Source organism: Equus asinus, chromosome 9 (assembly GCF_041296235.1).
Source record: "Equus asinus isolate D_3611 breed Donkey chromosome 9, EquAss-T2T_v2, whole genome shotgun sequence".
NCBI classification, from domain to species: domain Eukaryota; kingdom Metazoa; phylum Chordata; class Mammalia; order Perissodactyla; family Equidae; genus Equus; species Equus asinus.
In genome coordinates, this window is record NC_091798.1 from 89,426,031 (window position 1) to 89,445,770 (window position 19,740).

At 40.9% G+C, this 19,740-nt stretch overlaps 1 protein-coding gene across 2 annotated transcripts in view; it reads left to right on the forward strand.

The window, feature by feature from the left end:
• The window catches only part of DMGDH (dimethylglycine dehydrogenase), a 60,299-nt gene that overhangs the window by 2,386 nt on the left and 38,173 nt on the right, over window positions 1-19,740 (forward strand). For both annotated transcript variants that reach the window (XM_070517884.1, XM_070517885.1), the window contains exons 3-7: window positions 5,044-5,142; window positions 6,417-6,581; window positions 7,926-8,130; window positions 14,250-14,498; window positions 16,352-16,550. In XM_070517884.1, the coding sequence (XP_070373985.1) occupies window positions 5,044-5,142; window positions 6,417-6,581; window positions 7,926-8,130; window positions 14,250-14,498; window positions 16,352-16,550 (917 nt within the window). The remainder of the gene's footprint in view (window positions 1-5,043; window positions 5,143-6,416; window positions 6,582-7,925; window positions 8,131-14,249; window positions 14,499-16,351; window positions 16,551-19,740) is intronic.

Sequence of the window (19,740 nt, forward strand, 5' to 3'; positions counted from 1 at the left end):
TCCTACCTGGAGAGAGCAGTGAGAGAAGCCACCAACACTCCTGGCTCTCCTCCCCTCCCTGAACTAGATTTTCTACACAGGTTTCCCATTATCCTGTCAAACAAAGCCTGCCTGTCTCCTATAGCTTCTCCTTAGTGGACACTCAGCCACACTGTCAGCAAATACTTACTAGGGCCCTATTTTGTGTCCGGCCAGCACCATTCTAAGAGGTGAGCACATTGCAGCGAACAAAATGATGTCCCTGCCCTCATGAAGCCGCATTCTGGTGGAGTAGACAGAAAACACACAAACAATGCCAGGGTCGTCAGTGCCCTGAAGAAGAGCCAGGCGGGGTAAAGGGATGAAGAATGAGGGGGATGGAGGAGTCAGGGGGCTGTTTTAAAGAGGTCACACATGAGCGGAGACTGGGCAGAGGTGAGGGAGCAAGGGGGCCACGAGGCTGTCCAGGTCAGAGCCTGGAGGCAGAGGGCAGTTTAGGCAAGTGGGACAATCCCCAGAGGGAGGCCTTACATCCTTTCAACACTTCCAGGCTGTTGAGGAGGGTATACACTTTGACATTTTAACGACTTTTTTGCTCATTTATGTTTGATTGATTTGATGTGGTCTGCATATTAGAATAATTACTGGATTCCCTGCAATATTACTGCTTAGACATCCCATGAATTAAAAAAAAAAAAAAATGCAACATACCCTTAACCCAAGTTCTTTTAAGAAAAATGGGCAAAGTTCTTAAGATGATATCTCTTTGTTAAAGGTGCACAGTAATTTTCCCTTAAGCAAAGATACCAAAGGGAGTGGAAAAGGCATTCTCCTGCTCTATGCACAAGGTACGAAACTTTTAGATGAGATCCACGCAGGGGGAGCCCAAGATGGACTCAGGCGGCAGAAGCTGGGTTATTTGGCCTCCTACGAATAAAGGAAAAGAAAAGAAGGTTGCCCTAGGAAGCTGATTCTAGGACTTTTTGCAAGTCAAGGAGGCCTCCCTCTGAGGAGCAACGTGAAGAAATTCCACATATGAGGAATTTTTAACACAGAGAAATTTTTGGAGCATATATGAGAATGTGGAAGCTTGCGGAGCCAGTTGAAGGAGCAGACTGCAAAAACAAAGGCAGTCTCACTGGAGTATAACACATGCTCAGGGTTCAATGTGTCTGGAGAGGGCGGGAATCAAGTGCGTGGGGAGGAAGGCACTGCTTGCAAAGTGAATATTCAAAATGGAGTCACTAATCCCTAAATCTTGAGGTTTTGCTGCATTTTAACGAGACTCCTTTGTCAGCACTCGACACTACTGCTGATATAGACCACGTCATGCAGGATGGAGGAACAGGGGAGAGGGTGGAGTGAGAAGCAGTTTTGGAGCATGAGGTCCCCAGGGGATGCTGCCCCTGGGGATGGTGCAAAGTGGATGTTTTGGAGGGCTGAGGACTAAAGATGCAAGATGATCCATTTGAGGTGTAGGAAGACAATATTAGAACTTTTAATTTGTTTTTACCCGAAAACATGAGACAGAGATTAAGCTTTCCTAATCTTGATAAATAGCCTTCCCCTTTGATGTGGGTGACGTAGTGGGCAGGACTCCACTGTTGAGTAAGGGGCAGGTGGCGCCCTCCAAGGGGTGAGTCCTCGTTCTTTCTTTGTCTTCAGTCGTCTATCATGACATGTTGCAGATCACATGTTGGAGGATATCATTGTTGTGACTGACTTTATAGAACCGGGGCTTTAAATAATATAACTTGTGATGAAAGGGAGAGGGAATGGCCTAGAGAGTGGTGTGCTACATGGAAGTTTGTTGGTTATCTCGTAACAATAATTAAAAGAGTTGTGAAAAGTTTTTCCTTTGCAAAAAGACAAGCATCCCAAATTTGGTGACCTGTGTAGTGGTGGAAATGGCTACCAGTCATTTCCAAATGGCAAATACAAATAAAAAAATAGATGCAACCTATCTCTTCAAAGTAAAGGTGATGCTTAGAATAAGTGAGAAGTAATTGTTTTTTGCAAAATAGTCCTGTTGGGAAGAGAGCGTTTTGAAAAGGGATGTTTAGATATGTCGGTATCATTATTAGATTTTTCTGGCCAAAATGATATGTATGTAGAAAAACTCTCATATATGCAAGAGAGAAATTTTTTAACTCATTTAAAATTTTTCCAAATGAGGATTTTTGGTGGGATTTGTACCTATTTATTTAAAATATAAAAATGCAGTATCTTTCAATTGTCTTGTAACAATAACTGATGGACACTAGAACAGGAAACGTTAATAGGCAAATTTCAGCAGAACCCTTTCCGCAGGTGGTGACTGGGATGGAGGCAAGGGTGTCAAGACACAGAGAGTGCAGCCACGAGACCACACTGCTCCCACCTAGATCTTTGTGTCAGTGACGGGCAGCTTCTTCAGCTGTCACAGCCACTCCAACTGCTCTCAAAATAAGACAAACCTAGAGTCAGGCCTTCAAACTGCTGTTTTACCAAGGTTAATCCAATATATATATTGTAGTAAGAAAGTATGTTAATCTCATAGCCCTTGCTAAAATATTAATCAGCTTAACATTCAAAAGCTTTTCTACACAATAAATAAAAATTATTTAATTCATTTCAAGTCATTTTTGTATGTTTTATCTCTGTTAATATACTAATGCATATTTATATATCGTGAAAATAAAGAAATACACGTATTTTAGTGGATATGCTCACACGTCTTTATTGTATGTGAGTGCGTGGAGCCACTGGGACGTAGGATGGCTGGAGGTCAGTCACTGGGCTTTTTGAAGCTGTAGAGGCTCATGAAAGAGGAAGAATGACTATTGGGGAGAGAGGGAGAGCATCACTAACTTCAGCATCAATTGATGACTTTTCTAACTCCATCGTTCCTTTCATACTTATTAATTGTCAATCTGCTTTAAGGAAGAGCTTTCCCTTCTCCCTATTTATTTATTTATATCAGCAAGGATTCATAAATTCTTATTTTATTCAAAGGGTTATAATTCTTAATGATGATTCATGTCTCTGTTTCATCTTCCCTCTTTTATCTTCTCCGCCAACTATAATCATTTTCTTTCTTCAAAGCAAAGGTGAGCCCCTTCCTGATCCTCCTTGAAGATGTCTTTGACCCTCCAAGCATCTTCTCTTCTCTCAGTTCCGTTAGTGCTTATCTTTCTCTATATGCTCTGGCACTTAATCGTAGGCTCTTGATTTCATTGTTTCATGTATGAAAGTTTCATGACCTCAGTCAGACTATAAAACCTTGAAAGGTAGGAACAGTGTTTTCTCCTTCTTCAAACTTCTCATTTAATATACACCTCCTGAAGCCCAGGGCAGAAAAACATGGTAACCTTCCTACGTCCCACACCACAAGACTGGCTTATAACAATAAATGCCATGCCAGATAGTACAATAGAAGCACAGATATGGTTGACCTCAACTTTTAAACACAAATTAAAAGATGAAAACTAGTTGATAAAAAATACATAGGATACAAAAAAAATAAATAGCATCATTTTGTACCTCACTTCTGACTGTCCTAGCAGCAAGGAATCTAGGGTAGTATGAATCGGTCTGTGGAAATAAGTGTACTCTTTCAGGAAGGGAGGCTAGCTTTTCCCTAACCAGGAATTCCTAGAAGAGTTTCTTCCCTAAACAAAGGACATTGGGCTAAATGTTTTGAATAACAGTTTTACAAAAATGAACCATGTGACTCTTTCAGATGAAAGACCATTAACTCATTCTATGAGAATAGCTTTCTGGGGTAGGGAGGAAGGGGTTGATGCAGTGTGTGTTTATAACTTTCTGGTGGTCTGGTTCAGCCTAGGTTAAGCTTAGGGGATCTTGTGGAGTGAATGGTGAACAGAAGCCTAGGCCAGTGCTCGTGGCTCTCAATCTTCTCATCTGACAGGAGATATGTGGAAGATCAATTGAGTTCCCTGTCAGATACCTGAAGGCCAGGGATTCTCTAGAAAAGTTCCCATGCACACGAGATACCAAGCATGTAAAGGAGAATGGGATGTTTGCTTGAAAGTTAGGGAGCCTGACTTGCAGTTCTGTTGTAATGGGGCTGCACTATGAGAGGACCTAAAAGCTGGGCCAGGATTTTTCTGGCGTGTGTCCAACCGCTTGACCACATAGTTGATGGAAATCCGAGGATTCCGGTCCATCAAGGATGATTGATGAACTTTAAATGGAATTGTTTGAGTTCAGGAGAATCAAATACCCACTACTACCATAGAAGAACCTTATAAATCCTCCTAAACAGATTTTATTTTGAACATGTTGTGTTCTGATGAGCTTTCCAGGATAAATTAGCTGCAAAATGGGTCCTCAGGCGCTTCATTGAGAGAACCTGCTTCATGTACTTGCTTAGAATTCTTTATCTGGATACTACATTGCATCTTTCAGAGTTGATAAAAGGGGTTTGGGCATGCTAATATTTAGATATTTTTCCTGAGAGTAATTATTCAATATTTACACAGCAGATATTTGTGGGGTACAATTTATGTGCTCAGCACACAGGTTAAGCTACCACGGAAGTCTGTTCACCAATTCGTCAGGCTCTAATTCCCAGGTATTTTCCAATTCCTGAATTTTGGAAGTTTTAGGAAAGGGGAATGGAGGGCTGCTCCCCTGAAGGGAATGGTGGGGATTGGGTCAAGGAAAACTCTTTGCTAGTCCATACCCCTGCTTAAGGAAACACACCTGATTTGCTGGTTTGAGTCCACATAAGCCATACCTACATAGTCTTGCTATTACTAGCATATTTTCTTAAACTTCCCATCTAAATATTCCCATTTCTGAATCTGCAAACAACCCTTTCCCTAATAACTTTTAGGGACTTGATGTGTATATTCGTTGGCCAGCTCTCTCATTACTTGTATGGTTCAAATTGGTTCCTATAACTTATGCTCAGGCTGGTGCTGATGTGTTCTCATCCCAAAGGACTGGCCGCTGCTTCTCTGTTTCCTGCCAGCAGTAAATTACAGCTTAACAGATAAACTGGCAATATTTTGAGAATGTTAACTTTTCTTAATATTTTCTTTCCTCCCCACTTTTAAGGCAGGTTTAACAACTTACTTTCATCCTGGAATAAACTTGAAGAAAATACATTATTATAGCATCAAACTTTATGAGAAACTGGAGGAAGAAACTGGACAGGTAAATGTGTTTAATTTGAAATTATCTTTTGGTCAGTTTCTCAGAAATATGTAAGGTTTCCCCAGGATTTTGATATCATCGTGTACAGCTGTGTGTAGAGACATCAGTCACTTGTGAACTGTTTAATGTGGTAGAGAAATCTGATGAGAGTTTAAGGAAAGAACCCCCAGAGTTTGCTTTATAATCAATTTAATTTCTTGAAGTGTATCACCCATGTAATCACCTGCTCTTCTTGATTTTTTAAACGAAAAAAGAATAAATAGCAACTTTAAAAATATCTTTTTTGGGGGCTGGCCCCATAGCCGAGTAGTTGGGTTCGCGCCTCCGCTGCAGGTGGCCCAGTGTTTCGTTGGTTCGAGTCCTGGGCGCGGACATGGCACTGCTCGTCGAGCCACGCTGGGGCAGCGTCCCACATGCCACAGCTAGAAGGACCCATGATGAGGAATATACAACCATGTACGGGGGTGCTTTGGGGAGAAAAAGGAAATAAAATAAAATCTTTAAAAAATATATCTTTTTTGTCAGTTATTATATCTAGAAACCAGGAAATCAGAGGCTTTCAGCCACTGGGTTGCAAAGGATCTGATAATGTGCGTGCCATATTGTCACATGCCTTGGAAAAGTACTTCACTCAAAGCCCCTCACTTTTATTTTTATCTCTTCTCATATTTATTAGTACTTTCAAAATAGAGTGGCAGGCAAAGAGTATCCATAGGCTAAGACTGAAGTGTAGTGAGAGCAATCTGAGGGCAAAGGCTGCCGGCTGGATCTCTGTAACCCAGGGCTGACCTGAGGGCTTGGCCAACTGAAGGACTTCAATACATGTCAAATGCATGTTTATTTCAATTCACACTTAGTCTCATCACTTCAGCATTCTGATTCTTCCTATTCCCTCCTCAAATCCTTTGTCCTTCTCTTTTTCACATAATTTTATTTCCCTCTGTACATTAACACTATTGCATGTTATTGTAATGATGCGTTTAACTGTCTGCCTTCACTGTAGACTGTGCACTCCATCCAGGCAGGGGCTTTGCCTCTCTTTCACAACAGCATCCCTGGGGCTTAGCATCCCTGGGCACAGAGGAAACACTTAGTAGACAGTTGCTGAATGAATGTCTTTTCATAAGATGCAAATACGTTATTTAGTTATCTCTTTCACTGCATAGTAAATCTCTTTTCTTGTACACCTGCATTTTTGTTGTGCTGGAGAAGAACCATGTTTGAGTGCCAAATAATGATTTGTTTATGTGTTTTTATTGACATTATTGTCACAGGTGGTGGGATTCCATCAGCCAGGTAGTATCAGAATTGCTACAACTCCTGTAAGGGTCGATGAATTTAAATATCAGATGACTCGGACGGGCTGGCATGCCACGGAACAGTATATTATTGAGCCTGAAAAAATTCAAGAGATGTTCCCTTTACTCAACATGAGTAAGGTATTTATCTTAAGGGCATTTCCACCATGTGCTAACTTGAATTAAGATTAGAAAAAGTTATTTTAAAAAGTTAATTAAAAATAGAAAAATTTTGTGCACACATTTCAAATGGCAAAATCAGATGATTAATGCTGGAATTTGGGTAAATTACAAGGTGGGCTTTTGTGTATGCTAAATGAAATATGAAAAGCTGATTAAAAATCTGATTAGTTTTCCACTTATGACCAATGAGGAAACATTATCAATACCTTTCTGTTGCTGTGCCCCCAGAATTAGGGATTCCCATACATAAACCTTTGTATGAGAACTGCAGAGAAAACAATAACCTATACGATAAATATGTGTATAGAAAGACTGTGTTATTGAATGGTGCTCAGTAGATTTTTGTTGAATGAGTGACGCCTAACTAGACTCCTTCCTATTGCTCTCTCCTTGTCTCATCTGAGTCCCATCATTCTCTCTCCCCCCCCAGGACCTAGCCTCAATCCCTAGCACAAAGCAGATACTATTCAAGAATTAGTTGTTGAATGACTAAATCAAGTACGTACACATTTTCCTGACACCAGATATATATTTCACATATGAATTTGTTAACAGTATTAAACAATTAAATATAAATAATTGATCAGTTAGTATTAGATTTCTGACTGCAAATGTCAGAAACCAAAATAATAACGCTTAAATAAGATAGAAGTTTCTTTCTCTTTCATTTAGGCAGTCCAGGTCTTGGGTGGTGGCTCATTTCCAGGAAGACTTCAGAAATCCAGTCACCTTCTAGATCATTGCTCTGTTGTTTCTAGAGTGTGACTCTTGTATTCTTATTCCAAGATGGCAGCTAGAGTCCAACCATCATGTCTGCATTCCAGACAGCAGGATGGAGGAAGGGACAAAGATGAAGGGTCAAAGGGCATATGCCAGTTATCTTTTTAAAATGGTTCATGGAAGCTGCCACATGACACTTTCATTTGAATTTCATTGACTAGAACTAAGTCATAGTTTTAGCTACCAGCTGGAACTAATAGCTGCCAAGTACTGGAAACTCTTTGTTCTTAGTGGCCATGTGTCTAAATTAACATTCGGTTTCCATTGCTCTGCAGGGGAGGGGAGAATGGATGTTGGAGGCAGTTGGAAGCCTCTATCAAATAGTCTGTCCACTTAACTCTCAGTGTGAGTCCTGCCTAAGTTTGAGCTTTGATACAGGAAAAATAAGTGCAGACTGATCAATCTGATGCCGGGATGCGCTTTTAATGGCCAATTTTATTAAACATCTGCTGGTAGGATGCAGTTATACTCTGTACTGAGTATATACTCTTTTGAATGCTGACTCTCTTATGATGGATTTAGGTTTTAGCTGGACTGTATAATCCTGGAGATGGTCACATTGATCCTTACTCTCTAACCATGGCCCTAGCTGCTGGGGCTAGGAAATATGGTGCCCTTTTAAAATATCCTGCACCGGTGACTTCTCTGAAACCCAGGTCAGATGGAACATGGGATGTTGAAACACCACAGGGATCTATGAGAGCAAATCGAGTTGTGAATGCTGCAGGTAAGCATCACGTCTTTTTTTTAAATTAGTGAGCTTTTCTTAAGTGGCAAAGAAATAAGGTATTTAGCCATGAAGTAACGTTATACACTATGAACAATGTTGTGAAACACTGTGATGCTCCCAAGGAGGATGTTTTATCTGTTTCTAAGCTACAGAGTCCTCCCTCCATTACTCTGCTCTGAGTGTGACATTCCACTCCGTCCTTGGTTATCTGTAGAAAGGTGGTATTTTTCTCCATGCTGTTTCTTCTCATGATCTGCTCCAGACCATGTTTTGCCAAATTATGCTTCTTTTTCCTTCCTATGTTCATTCTTTCTTTATTCTAATAACCAAATTCTAGTGTTCAAATTCATGAGCATCCTCTTTGTTCTCAATTTGCTTTTTAGAGCAGATTTGATCATTTGGGTTCTCTCTCATCCATTTCTGATTACTTGACTCTAGTCAAAACACTTTTAGCCCTTTTCCTTTCAGAACATTATTAAACCTGTTTCATAGTCTTTTCTTTAGTTTGCTCTGCTACAATTTAGACTCAGAGTAATGAAGCCAAAAGGGATATTGGAGATAATCCAATGAGCCACTCATTTTCCGATTTTGGACCAATGTCCAGAAAGGTCGTGGTTCTTGGCAAAGTGACATCGTTATGCCAGAGCCAGGAGTTGGACCTGGGTCTCTTGATTCTTGGGTCAATACGCTTTCTAACAGGTCATTTGCCTGTGAAGTTGTTTTCAACTGTCACACACACAAAAATAAATTCTTGTGCAAATGAGAATGCTTGTGCAGTCTAAACTGGGCTAATAATTAATTTTTACCTATAGTTTGTAATGGTTAATTTAAACCCTAAAATAAGCGTGAAGCAGTAACTGATTTTCTTGGGGTCTGTTCTTTGAGGCATTGCTTAAATTATAAAATGAAAACAATCTTTATTATTTATTAGATTAAATCGCATGCCGTAAGGACATACCAGAAACATGTACTCTTAAGATTCTTTCCTCCAAATTGTGACTTCTGATTGATGTTATTTTTTAACAAAATATTGTTTAGTGGTCCCGGAAAAAGTCATGTCTTCAGTATTTAAGAATTTAAATTAGTATTTCTGAATCTTTCTCACCCATGCTTTACATTTCAAAAGCATAGATACGTCATATCTTCTTTGATATCATTTAAAATTTAAAATAATGTAAAATGACTTTCCTAAAAAATAAAAGCAAAGGCATAAAACATGGCTTAGTTTTTGAACTTCACTGGCCCCCCCCACCTCCCCATCTGATTCCCCCCACCCCTCGCTGTCTTGGGGTACCCCTGGTCTAAATTTTGTTAGGTCTAAAGAAATGATATTGTTCAGCCTTTTTTTCCAAGTAGCAAGGATTCTTTGTAATCTTTCAAATTTCTTTCCGATCTCATGAATTCCGCCTGTAAAAACATTTGACTGTTTTCACAGTGATAGTGATGACCAAGTAAACATCTCTGGCTTCCGTATCCAGCGCTGGTGGCAGACATTGCCAGTCAACCGCTGCCCTCATTGCAGAGGGGCTTGCAGGAACGCCATTTTTCTCAACACCGTGCTTCAGGCAGCCACACACTCCCAACTGGTATTTTGAGAAATAACATAGATGACCTTAATTTAACACATTTGTCTATCGTTTTCCTAAAATGGATAAACTTTTATTTGCATAATTTATTGCCATTATCATAATTTTTTTCCTAAACCACAAACTGTGAGGTATAAGGAATCACTGAAGAGAAAGAATAATTTCCGAGGAGCTCTGACCTAAACCCAGGACATTGGTTACCAGAGAAATATTCTCTGCAGCTGTGAAGTCTTGCCGGGTGATGGGGCCGGGGAGGCCAGGGGCAGGAGGCCCAGGGCAACAGGTTTCCTGGTGCTGGCCTGGGAAAACGAATCCTAATTTAACGGAATTCCTGGGATTTGTTGGCCCAGGCCAGCACCAGGCAAACTGCTCTCCGGGGCGTCCTTCTACGTCCTTTGTTCCTAGGCCTTTTCCCCAGCCAGAGGGACTCCCTTTCCCACCCTCAGCGCTTGGTAGCTGCAGGCAGCTCCTTGTTGAAAGTTGTGTGAAGAGCTATGCTCTCTCAGCCCTCAGTTCTTTATCTCCTTCAGATCAGATCTCTGGCCCATATCTTCTTCTTTCTTCTCCTCCTCTATCTCTTCTCTTCCACTGGGCAAAAGTTACTAGAGAAAAACCTAACTGATTACATATTAGTACTCCGTGGAAGGTGTGGAGGGCTGTGTGGTGAATTATTTGTAAGTCTGTTTTCTAAAAAACCTCATTTAAAGTGTAGGCGCTCCTCCAAAAATAAGCTTCAGTAACTGGGGGCAAAGTTTTGGATATGCCCCCTTCTAGAATTAAAGCTAACAAAAATCAGTTTTATGAATAAAAGCAACCTCTGCAGAAGGCGTCAGGCTAACATGCTTTGGGAATGTGTGTCTGATGGGATGTTTCCCAGGGTGACTCAGTGAGACCCGACGTCTCACAAATTCAGGCAAGGCCCTCAGACCAGCTCTGAAATCCACTTAAAGTAACCAGGATATAGACTTGGACATATCACCAAAATGTAAAAGACGTCAAGGCCACTATTATCTACTCAACTGTACCATAACCTGCTAGGAGTTCCTTATGCGGAGCCATAACAGAAGGCTGCTGAGTTTTCCGGATATCCGTGAAAAGGAAAGTCTGAAAGTAGAAACTTGTCAGTCTGCTGATGTGTCTCCGGGGTTGTGCAGGGCAGTGGGGCTCTCCTACCAGACACACATGTATTGCCAACCTCATTACCTGGGCAAATTACTCATTTGTAACATGGAGATAATAGTGCCCATCTCAAAAAGTTATTAAGGGGGCTTGTCCAGTGGCATAATGATTAAGTTTGCATGCTTTGCTTCAGTGGCCTAGAGTTTGTGGGTTCTGATCCCTGGTGAGGACCTACACACCACTCATCAAGCCATGCTGTGGTGGCATCCCATGCATAAAATAGAGGAAGATTGGCACAGATGTTAGCTCAGGGCCAATCTTCCTCACCATAAAAATAAATAAATTTTTAAAAAGTTGTTATGATCAGTAAATGCTCTAATAATATAAAGTACCCAAAACAGGGCTAATACCACAGAAAGCACTAAAAAAATTAAGTTTAATGATAATAATAATTATTATGATTATTATAAATTATTTCCTTGAAAGTCTATGCCCCGGTCTTGGAAACACTAGCATCGGGTTACCACAGCATCTTGGTACCAGCCTTAAGATTACCCAACTCCTTTCAATTGCTCTATAGTCATCCAGCACCTGTTCGGCTGGTAAATTGACTTCTTAAAGAGCTTGCTTCTCAAGCTAGTGTGCATAGAGTCATCATGGGAAGTTTCCCAGACTTCAAAAAGATTCTCATTCTGGTGGTCTGGGTGGGAGCTGTATTTTAAACAAGTACTCCAGGTACTATACTGTCTGTACCAGATGGTCTGCAAAATGTCTTTTGAGAAACGCTCCTGTGTAGGTGTTCCTACAGGAGAGAGAACATAGTAGCCTTATTCTTGAGCAAGCGGAGCAGAGGAGTGTTCCTGACCCTCCTGGCTCTTGGTGGGCAGGGGGCTGGCGTGCTTTCAGTGCTGCTTCATTGTACCCTCCTTCTCCCCTCCCCTCAGGTGCCCCGCAGGGACTCGGGCAGGGGCTGTTTATCACGATCCAAGCTTTTTCTTTGCATGGTGATGAATGTTTCTCTTGACCTCATTTCCAATTGACTCATTAAGCCTGAGATAACTTTGTAAACTTCACTTGAGAATTTTCCTAATATGGTAAATCAGAAATGTGATCGGATCATGCCAACATGAAGCCCAGTGTTCAGCCAAAAAGAATTGCTTAATTTTGCCTGATACTCTGGGTCAGAGAATGTCACTGTGTAAACCATCATTGTCACAGTATAAACCATCTAGTAGAAGTAAACTTGTCCACAAACCTGCATCCTTCATTTTAACTCCATTTCTATTAATTACCCCATTTTCTGTTTAAAAAAAATGGAAGACATTTCCAATGATCATTTTTATTGACTCTTCTCTTCAGTGTTTTTCAGCTAACAGTGGTAGATTGTAGATGATTTCTCCACATTTGTCTCTCTTCCCTTTGAACTTGGAGGGTGGGTGATCTAGCAGGGGTTGAAGTGTAATCCTGGCTAGCTTTAGGTTGACTTGATTGACACTTAGAGGAAGAGAATGCCCACGAACACCACCACCATAGGGTAAAATGGTATAGAGCTTGCTTTGGGGTTTGGAGTAATTTAGTTACATGATCCTTATGTATATGTTTCCACTTTATTTTAATGATGAAGTGCATTAATAAGAAAACAATTAGACTCAGAAATGCATAAATATGTTTGAATAGGACAGAATTTATTTTCTTCAATTTATGTTTTTAATTGAAACAAGTATATTGAGGATACTGCAGTGGTTTGAATTGCTAGGCTAAATATTTGGGCTTTTTAAATTTTAAGACTGCTCTAGTGCATATAATTAGAAAAAGTAGCGTTTCTATATTTTCCTACAAAGTCCCGACATTGGTAATTCACATCTTCCTACCAGAAAGAATAAATTCTCTAAATTATTAAAGGACCAACAGACGGCTCTAGTGCCCACAGGTAAGATTTTGGGTTTGCAAATGAGCACCAATTTCTGGGGCTATTGTACTAGTGTGACTAACTTAGCCTTTAGGTCAAAACAAAACAACAAACACAAGAGTGATGTGTAGATGGTTAAAATAGAAATAAACTTTGGCACGCAGGCGCATGCAATCTGGGTCTGAGGACTGACTACTTAATGATTCTGTGTCCAGCTCTGACAGAGACTTCTGGACTCCTTGTTAGATTCTGAGAAATGCAGAAACAGATATGGTGAAAAATTTGGAGAACACAACCTCTAAAGAAATAACTTAAATAAGATTCTCTAATCATTTGAATGATTGCTCAAAATTATTGTGAGACAAACAAGCAAATAGCATCTCTTCCCCCCGAATAATCCATTAGCGGGGCGGGCCATACCACATCCCTGCCAAATAATCATTTTCATCATTTTGGGTTCTAATATATCTCTATACAAGTGAATGAGCCTTAGATTTTTAAAATAAAGTCTTTCTGCAGCAAGAAAACCAATAAGATGTGACGATTCCAGCATCTCCAATGTGCCCTTGGGCACGTTTCTTTCCCTCTCTGGACTTTAACTCCACGTCTATAGGCCAAAGAGTCTCCTGGTGGAGAATCAAGGGTCCTTTCAACCCAAGTTATCTGGTTCCATCTTTGCAAAGGAGAAAATAACGTTCATTCCCACCAATCAGACAGTGCCCGTGCACACCGTGAAGTGACAGCACTGGTCATGGGAACCCCCACACCTATTTACGGTCCCCTCCCCTTCGCTGTGGCAGCTCTTCCCTCCTGCTCTGGACTCTTGGTGCCTTCACGCCCTTCGCAAGAAAGCATCTTACAAACATATTCAAGCTAAACTTTTTAAATAACAGAGAAAACTTAATGTGTTCTCTCTCCAAAAGTATATACATTTTCAATTTTCAAGTTAACAGAACCACTCCGTATTTGTGGAATTTTCAACATTGACAGTTTGTGGGGAGGAGGGCCTGGGGACGGAGGGACTGACTCATAGGGCTTCACGATGGACGGCTGTTCTGTGCTACGTGAATCACATCTACATGGGGCCGCTTCCACTGCCCGATCATCCCTGTTCCGCAAGTAGAGCCAGCCTGTTATTGTCTTTCTTACCAACACTTGTATATTTTACATATTTGAATTATTTCTTTTTTCCTTCAAATAAATTGTTTGGGTTTTTTCCTGCCCACCTTTGCTTATGGGCAAAATACTCTCCCAGGAATGGAGTTCTCTTAGATTATAGATATCTTCAAAACTCTGGGACGACGTAAAATATTGTCTTGTCTTCTCTTCCCCCATTCAATTTTGCAATGACAAAAAATTTAAAGTTGTTATGACATTCTTTAGACTTTGCCATGGGTACTGAAGTCTTCTCAATATTTTATTGTAACATAAGTTGCTTTATCAGTGTCAGATGTGGTGTGTTTATATATGTGGTGACATTTTTAAATGATTTTATATTTAAGGATTTTGGGCCCGTGAAGTTGGTAAGATGATCGGACTAGAACATCCTCTCATCCCGGTCCAGCATCAATATCTTGTCACATCCACTATACCTGAAGTGAAAGCTTTGAAACGAGAACTCCCTGTGCTCCGTGACCTGGAAGGATCTTTTTACCTCCGACAGGAAAGGGATGGGCTTTTGTTTGGTCCATATGAAAGTCAGGAGAAAATGAAAGTTCAGGACTCCTGGGTCACCACTGGAGTCCCTCCAGGTAGGTTCAGGAAATGGAAGTGTGTGCATGTCAGATATAGGCATTTTATCCTCCCTGTGGCTGGGGGCTGGCTACAGGATAAGATGGCACCATAATACTGACCAGCAGAAGCCTGGGACATTGGAGGCAAGGGGTTTGAGGGAAGCTCTGTTCTCACGTCCCTTTGAACAATGACAGCAGGGAGTAAGAGAAAAGAGAGAAGAGGCAGTTGGTGGTGGAGAAGCTGAAGAAACATATTCCCCCCGCTTTGGAAGTTTCCAGGTAATGTTTACCTGCCCACACCAACCTCCTGCCTCCTCCCTGTTTCCTCACTCCCCACCTGCTTGGTCTGGTTTCCAGATTTGGGTAGAGCTGCTATTGTGCTTTGGCAGTTGGAAACAGGACAGGATATCCAGCCTGCTAAGAAGGCAAGCCTGAGGGTCTATCACAGGGCAGGGTAGGTTGGCGCTGCAAACGGAAGCCCTCCCCCACTACGTAAATGGATGTGGAAAGGGCGTAGGCCTCTCTGCTAAAGCAGGAGGTACTATCGTTTCTCTTCCAAGTTGTGTAAGGGAGAAGGACCTGTTTCTGTTTTTCATGAAACATTTCCGCAGAGCCAGATTAAAGATTGGGTCACATAAGGAGGTACCTCAGGTTTTAATCTATAAAAGGAGCTGAAATGTCCTTGGGACACTGAAATATTATAGAGGATATAAAGAAAAGTAGGAAATTGTACTTTCCAGAATTATTCTTTGATGAGCTACTTGGGATAGGGACGGAATCCCTCCGTCCTTCCCCTCAAGGAACATCTCTGCCCACGTCACAACAGATGATCACTCAAGTGCCTTCCACGGAAGCTGCGTCAGCCAGCTGAGGGCTTTAGTTCTGCTGAGTGGACTCTGCACATTTGGGCCTGAGCGAAACAGCTCCTGATGTCAGAGGGAGGGCTGATCTGCCACCTCAGAGCCTCCCTCTCTGCTCTTCCCCTTTGCTGGCAGCCTTTCCTCCAAATAAATGTTGAACAAATATTTAAATGATTCCAGTTGGAGGGAGAGCCAGATGGTTGGCTGGCCCTGGGCGCCCATATGTCCTCGTCCAACCCTGCTGATCTGTAGGCCTCCGTGCCACTGACCCAGCACGCAGGCCACAGGAGGAACAAGAAGCAGCTGGCTGGCTGCTGGGTGGGAAAATCACAGGTATAGGCAGAGACATTCTTCTAGAAGCTCATCTGTGGCCCTGCCTTCAATCATGGTGCCTTTTAGGACTGAGAAGATGGTTGTACTCCAAGACCCCGAATCTTTTCACAGAATTCTAGCCCTCCGATATGTGTGGGAGCAGTCTTGAGGAAGGATGCCTCTGTGCCATTCCTTCCCTGCTGAGAATTAAGAGGTGTCTGGAATCCATCATCCTAGATCCTAGAGGAGTTTTCCGTTTATGCCCAATGTCCTGACATGACTTTGTAAACTGCCATTTGCCCCCGCCTGGGAGGATGAAGCAGACTTGTACAGTTAATTGAAGGACAAAAGCTCTCTCTTGACAAACCAAATTATTGTTGTTTGCTTTTTAAAATTGCGATTGGGTTAAATATTGGGAACTGTTAATATGCATAAATTTAAATGTTCTATTAATTAAAAAGGTTAACTTTCATGATTTTATTCTTTCAAGAGATAGCATTGCTGTCACTAATATAATGGGTACACATCTATTGATGGTGAATATTAAGTTTGAACTTAAAAAAGACAAGAGGAAGTACCTTTATGACGTCCATCTTTAAAGGCCATCTTTAAATGTATGCTGATTCAGAGGTTTAAGTCACTCCAGAGTACTTGTCAGTGCAGATGTGGTGTCCTGACCAGAAGGGTGTGTCTTTTCAGGTTTTGGAAAGGAACTCTTTGAGTCTGATCTAGACCGAATCACGGAACATGTTGAAGCTGCTATGGAATTGGTTCCAGTCTTGAAAAAGGCGGACATCATCACTATTGTTAATGGTCCTATCACCTACTCTCCTGACATTCTGCCTATGGTGGGGCCCCATCAGGGGGTCAGAAACTACTGGGTGGCTGTAGGCTTTGGGTGAGTATTTCCATGTAATTCAACATTTGTTGAAGAGTCACATATTTTAGATAAGTATTGTCCCATTTTTCAGACCAAAAATGGAAAATGGGGGGGGGGGGGGTAGAAACTGTTCTCCTTTTCATGACCTATGAAATTGGCGGAATGAAAAATTTCAGTCTTACAACCCAGGCTATATAATGCTTTAATCACTTGTATAGGTTTTAATGAGTCACACAAAGTAGGGCAATGATGTCCTGAAACTCTCTTTGCATATTTCTTGCCATTTCATTATTTGTGTCTCTTTTCATGCTGTGTATGTTCAGACAGGTCAATTTGCTGCAATTTTACAAGGATGTTTTCACAACACAATGTGACAAAGATAATTCAAAATATCAAATGTGTAACATATCTGATGCAGTTTTCACCATAATTTCTGTTTGTCTAACATGATTTGCTTCTTTGTGATTCCTTGGGTTGCTTACTATTTCTGATTTCATTACCCATTTGATGTTTCATCTCTAATATTTGTGCCATTAACTTGGTGAATATTAATATCAAGCCCACTTTACTATCATGTCACAGCTTCTAATATTCTATTTTTGTTCCACACTTTATTTGGCCATTTATTCAGCTCATATTTAATGATTGCCAGCTCTGTGGCAGGTCTAGTGGTAGGCACTGGGCTACAGCTGGGAATAAGGCAGTGAGGTCTGACTGGAGGCGCAAGGCTGGTTGGGGTGCTCTTCTGCCAAAACAGTAGAGAGGCTAGGGTCTGAACTAAGGAAGCAGCAGTGGGGTCTGAGAGAAGGAGGTAAAATTATTTAGATTTGGTGATCGATTGCATTAGGTCTTGAGGGAGAGACAAAAATGGCAAAAGATGGCAACCTTTCTAACTTGACCCCTGGTTGGATGCTGGGGCCATGGGGAGAAAGAACCAGGAAAATAATGAGTTCCATTTATGACAGGTTGGGTTTGAAGCGTTGAGTTTAGGTCTGTAGGACATCTAGAGGGAGAAAACCAGATGGAGACAAGGGGCTGGAAGGTATAATGTAACTGAGGGCTTACGTAATCACCTACAGAGTCCACATGTCATCATGTGCACGTGGGAGTGTTTGTCTTGTATATCACTTGTATATCTTCTTTGAATAGTGTCTATTTGTATCCTTTGTCCATGTTAAAAATTGGATTATTTGTCTTTTTATTGTTACGTTTAGGAGTTTTTTATATTTTCTAGATAAAAGATCCTTATCAGATACATGATTTGCAAAATTTTCCTCGCATTTTGTTGGTTTTTTCGCTTTCTTGATGGTGTCCATTGAAGCAAAAAAGTTTTAAATTTTGATGAAGTGTAGAATGTGTATTTTTTCTTTTTTTATGTAGTTTTGGTGTAATATATAAGAAACCATTGCCTAATACAAGTTCATGAAGATTTCCACCTATGTTTTCCTCTAAGAGTTTTATAGTTTTAACTCTTACATTTAGGTCTTTGATCAGTTGTGAATTAATCTTTGTATATGGTGTGAGGTAGGTGTTCAACTTTATTCGGTTGTCCCGGCACCATTTGTTGAAGACTATTCTTTCCTCATTGAATTGTGTTGACATCTGTGATTTTTTTTCTGGCACCGCTTCTGATACCAACATCCAATTCTCCAATTCTCTGACACCACCTGAGTGTCCAACAATTCAATTCAATTCTGATACTAACTCCCAGAGTTAGTGCAGACTCCACTGGTTAAGGACTCAGTCCCACAAACTGCCCCAACTTTGGACACCAGTTGCAACTTCCAGGGATCACCTGTACTTCTAACTGACCAGCTGTAAGTTTGGGGGTTCCTACAACCTCCTCCTGAGATTTGCTAATTCAGTAGAATGGAACTCAGGAAAACACTACTTATGTTTCCTGGTTTATTATAAAGGATACAACTCAAGAACAGCCAAATGGAAGAGACGCATAAGCCAACGTGTGGCGGAGGGTTGTGGTGCAGAGCTTCTGCGCCCTCTCTGGCACACTACCTTCCTAGCATATCAATGGGTTCACCAACCTAAAAGCTCTTTGAACCCTGTTGTTCAGGAGTTTTTATGGAGGTTTCATTACATAGGCACAATTGATTAAATCATTGACCATTGGTGATTGGACTTCTGGTGACCAGCCCCCATTCTGAAGCTAGCTAGCCCCCCTCCATTCCTCTCCCATTGAGCCATCTCATTAGCATACAAAAGACTATAAATTCCAAAAGTTTTAGGAGCTCTGTGCTAGGAACTGAGGACAGACACCAAATATTTATTTACTTTTATTATACCACAGCATCCTTGTCAAAAATCAATTCACTATGTGTTTATGGGTTTATTTCTGGACTCACAATTCTATTCCATTGATCTATTAGTCTATCCTTATGCCAGCACCACACTGCCTTGATTACTATAGCTTTATATTAAGTTCTGAAATTGGGGAGTGTGAATTCTCTAACTTTGTTCTTTTTCAAGATTGTTTTTGCTATTCTGGGTCCCTTAAATTTTCATGTAAATTTTAGGACCAATTTGTCAATTTCTGCAAAGAAGCCAGCTGGGATTTTAACAGGGATTGCATTGAATCTGTAGATCAACTTGGGGATTATTGCCATCTTAACAATATTAAGTCTTCCAATTCATGAACATGGGATGTCTTTCCATTTATTTAGGTCTTTTAAAATTTCTTTCAACAATGATTTGTAATTTTCAGAGTATAAGTTTTGTGCTTTTCTTGCTAAATTTATTTCTAAGGATTTTATTTTTGATTCTGCAATTGACTTAATCACAGAATTATTGACTTAGTAAACAAAGATTTGTGAATCATTGACCGTAAGCCATGTTCTGACCTGTGAACAAGCAGACAGTATCCCTGGCCTCATGATATTTATACTTTAATGGAACACCTGTTACTAATTGCTGAGGAAATTAGGAAGCTGCTTTCTTTAGAACACCAATTATTTATTACCTAGAAATTGTATCTATTTGCACAGGGCTGATATCGGACTTCTGCTCTGATCGCTCTGGGTAATTTTCCCAGGTTGTAGACATTGGAAGGGGAATGGGGAAGATGACAGGTGTGGGGTGGGCAAAGTGCCTCACTCCCTTTGAACGAAAAGGCCTTCTTGTTATCTAAAAGTTGAGATTGCTAAAATACTTCTTATGTAAGTTGATGGAATGCTCACATTGGCTGCCCCTCCCG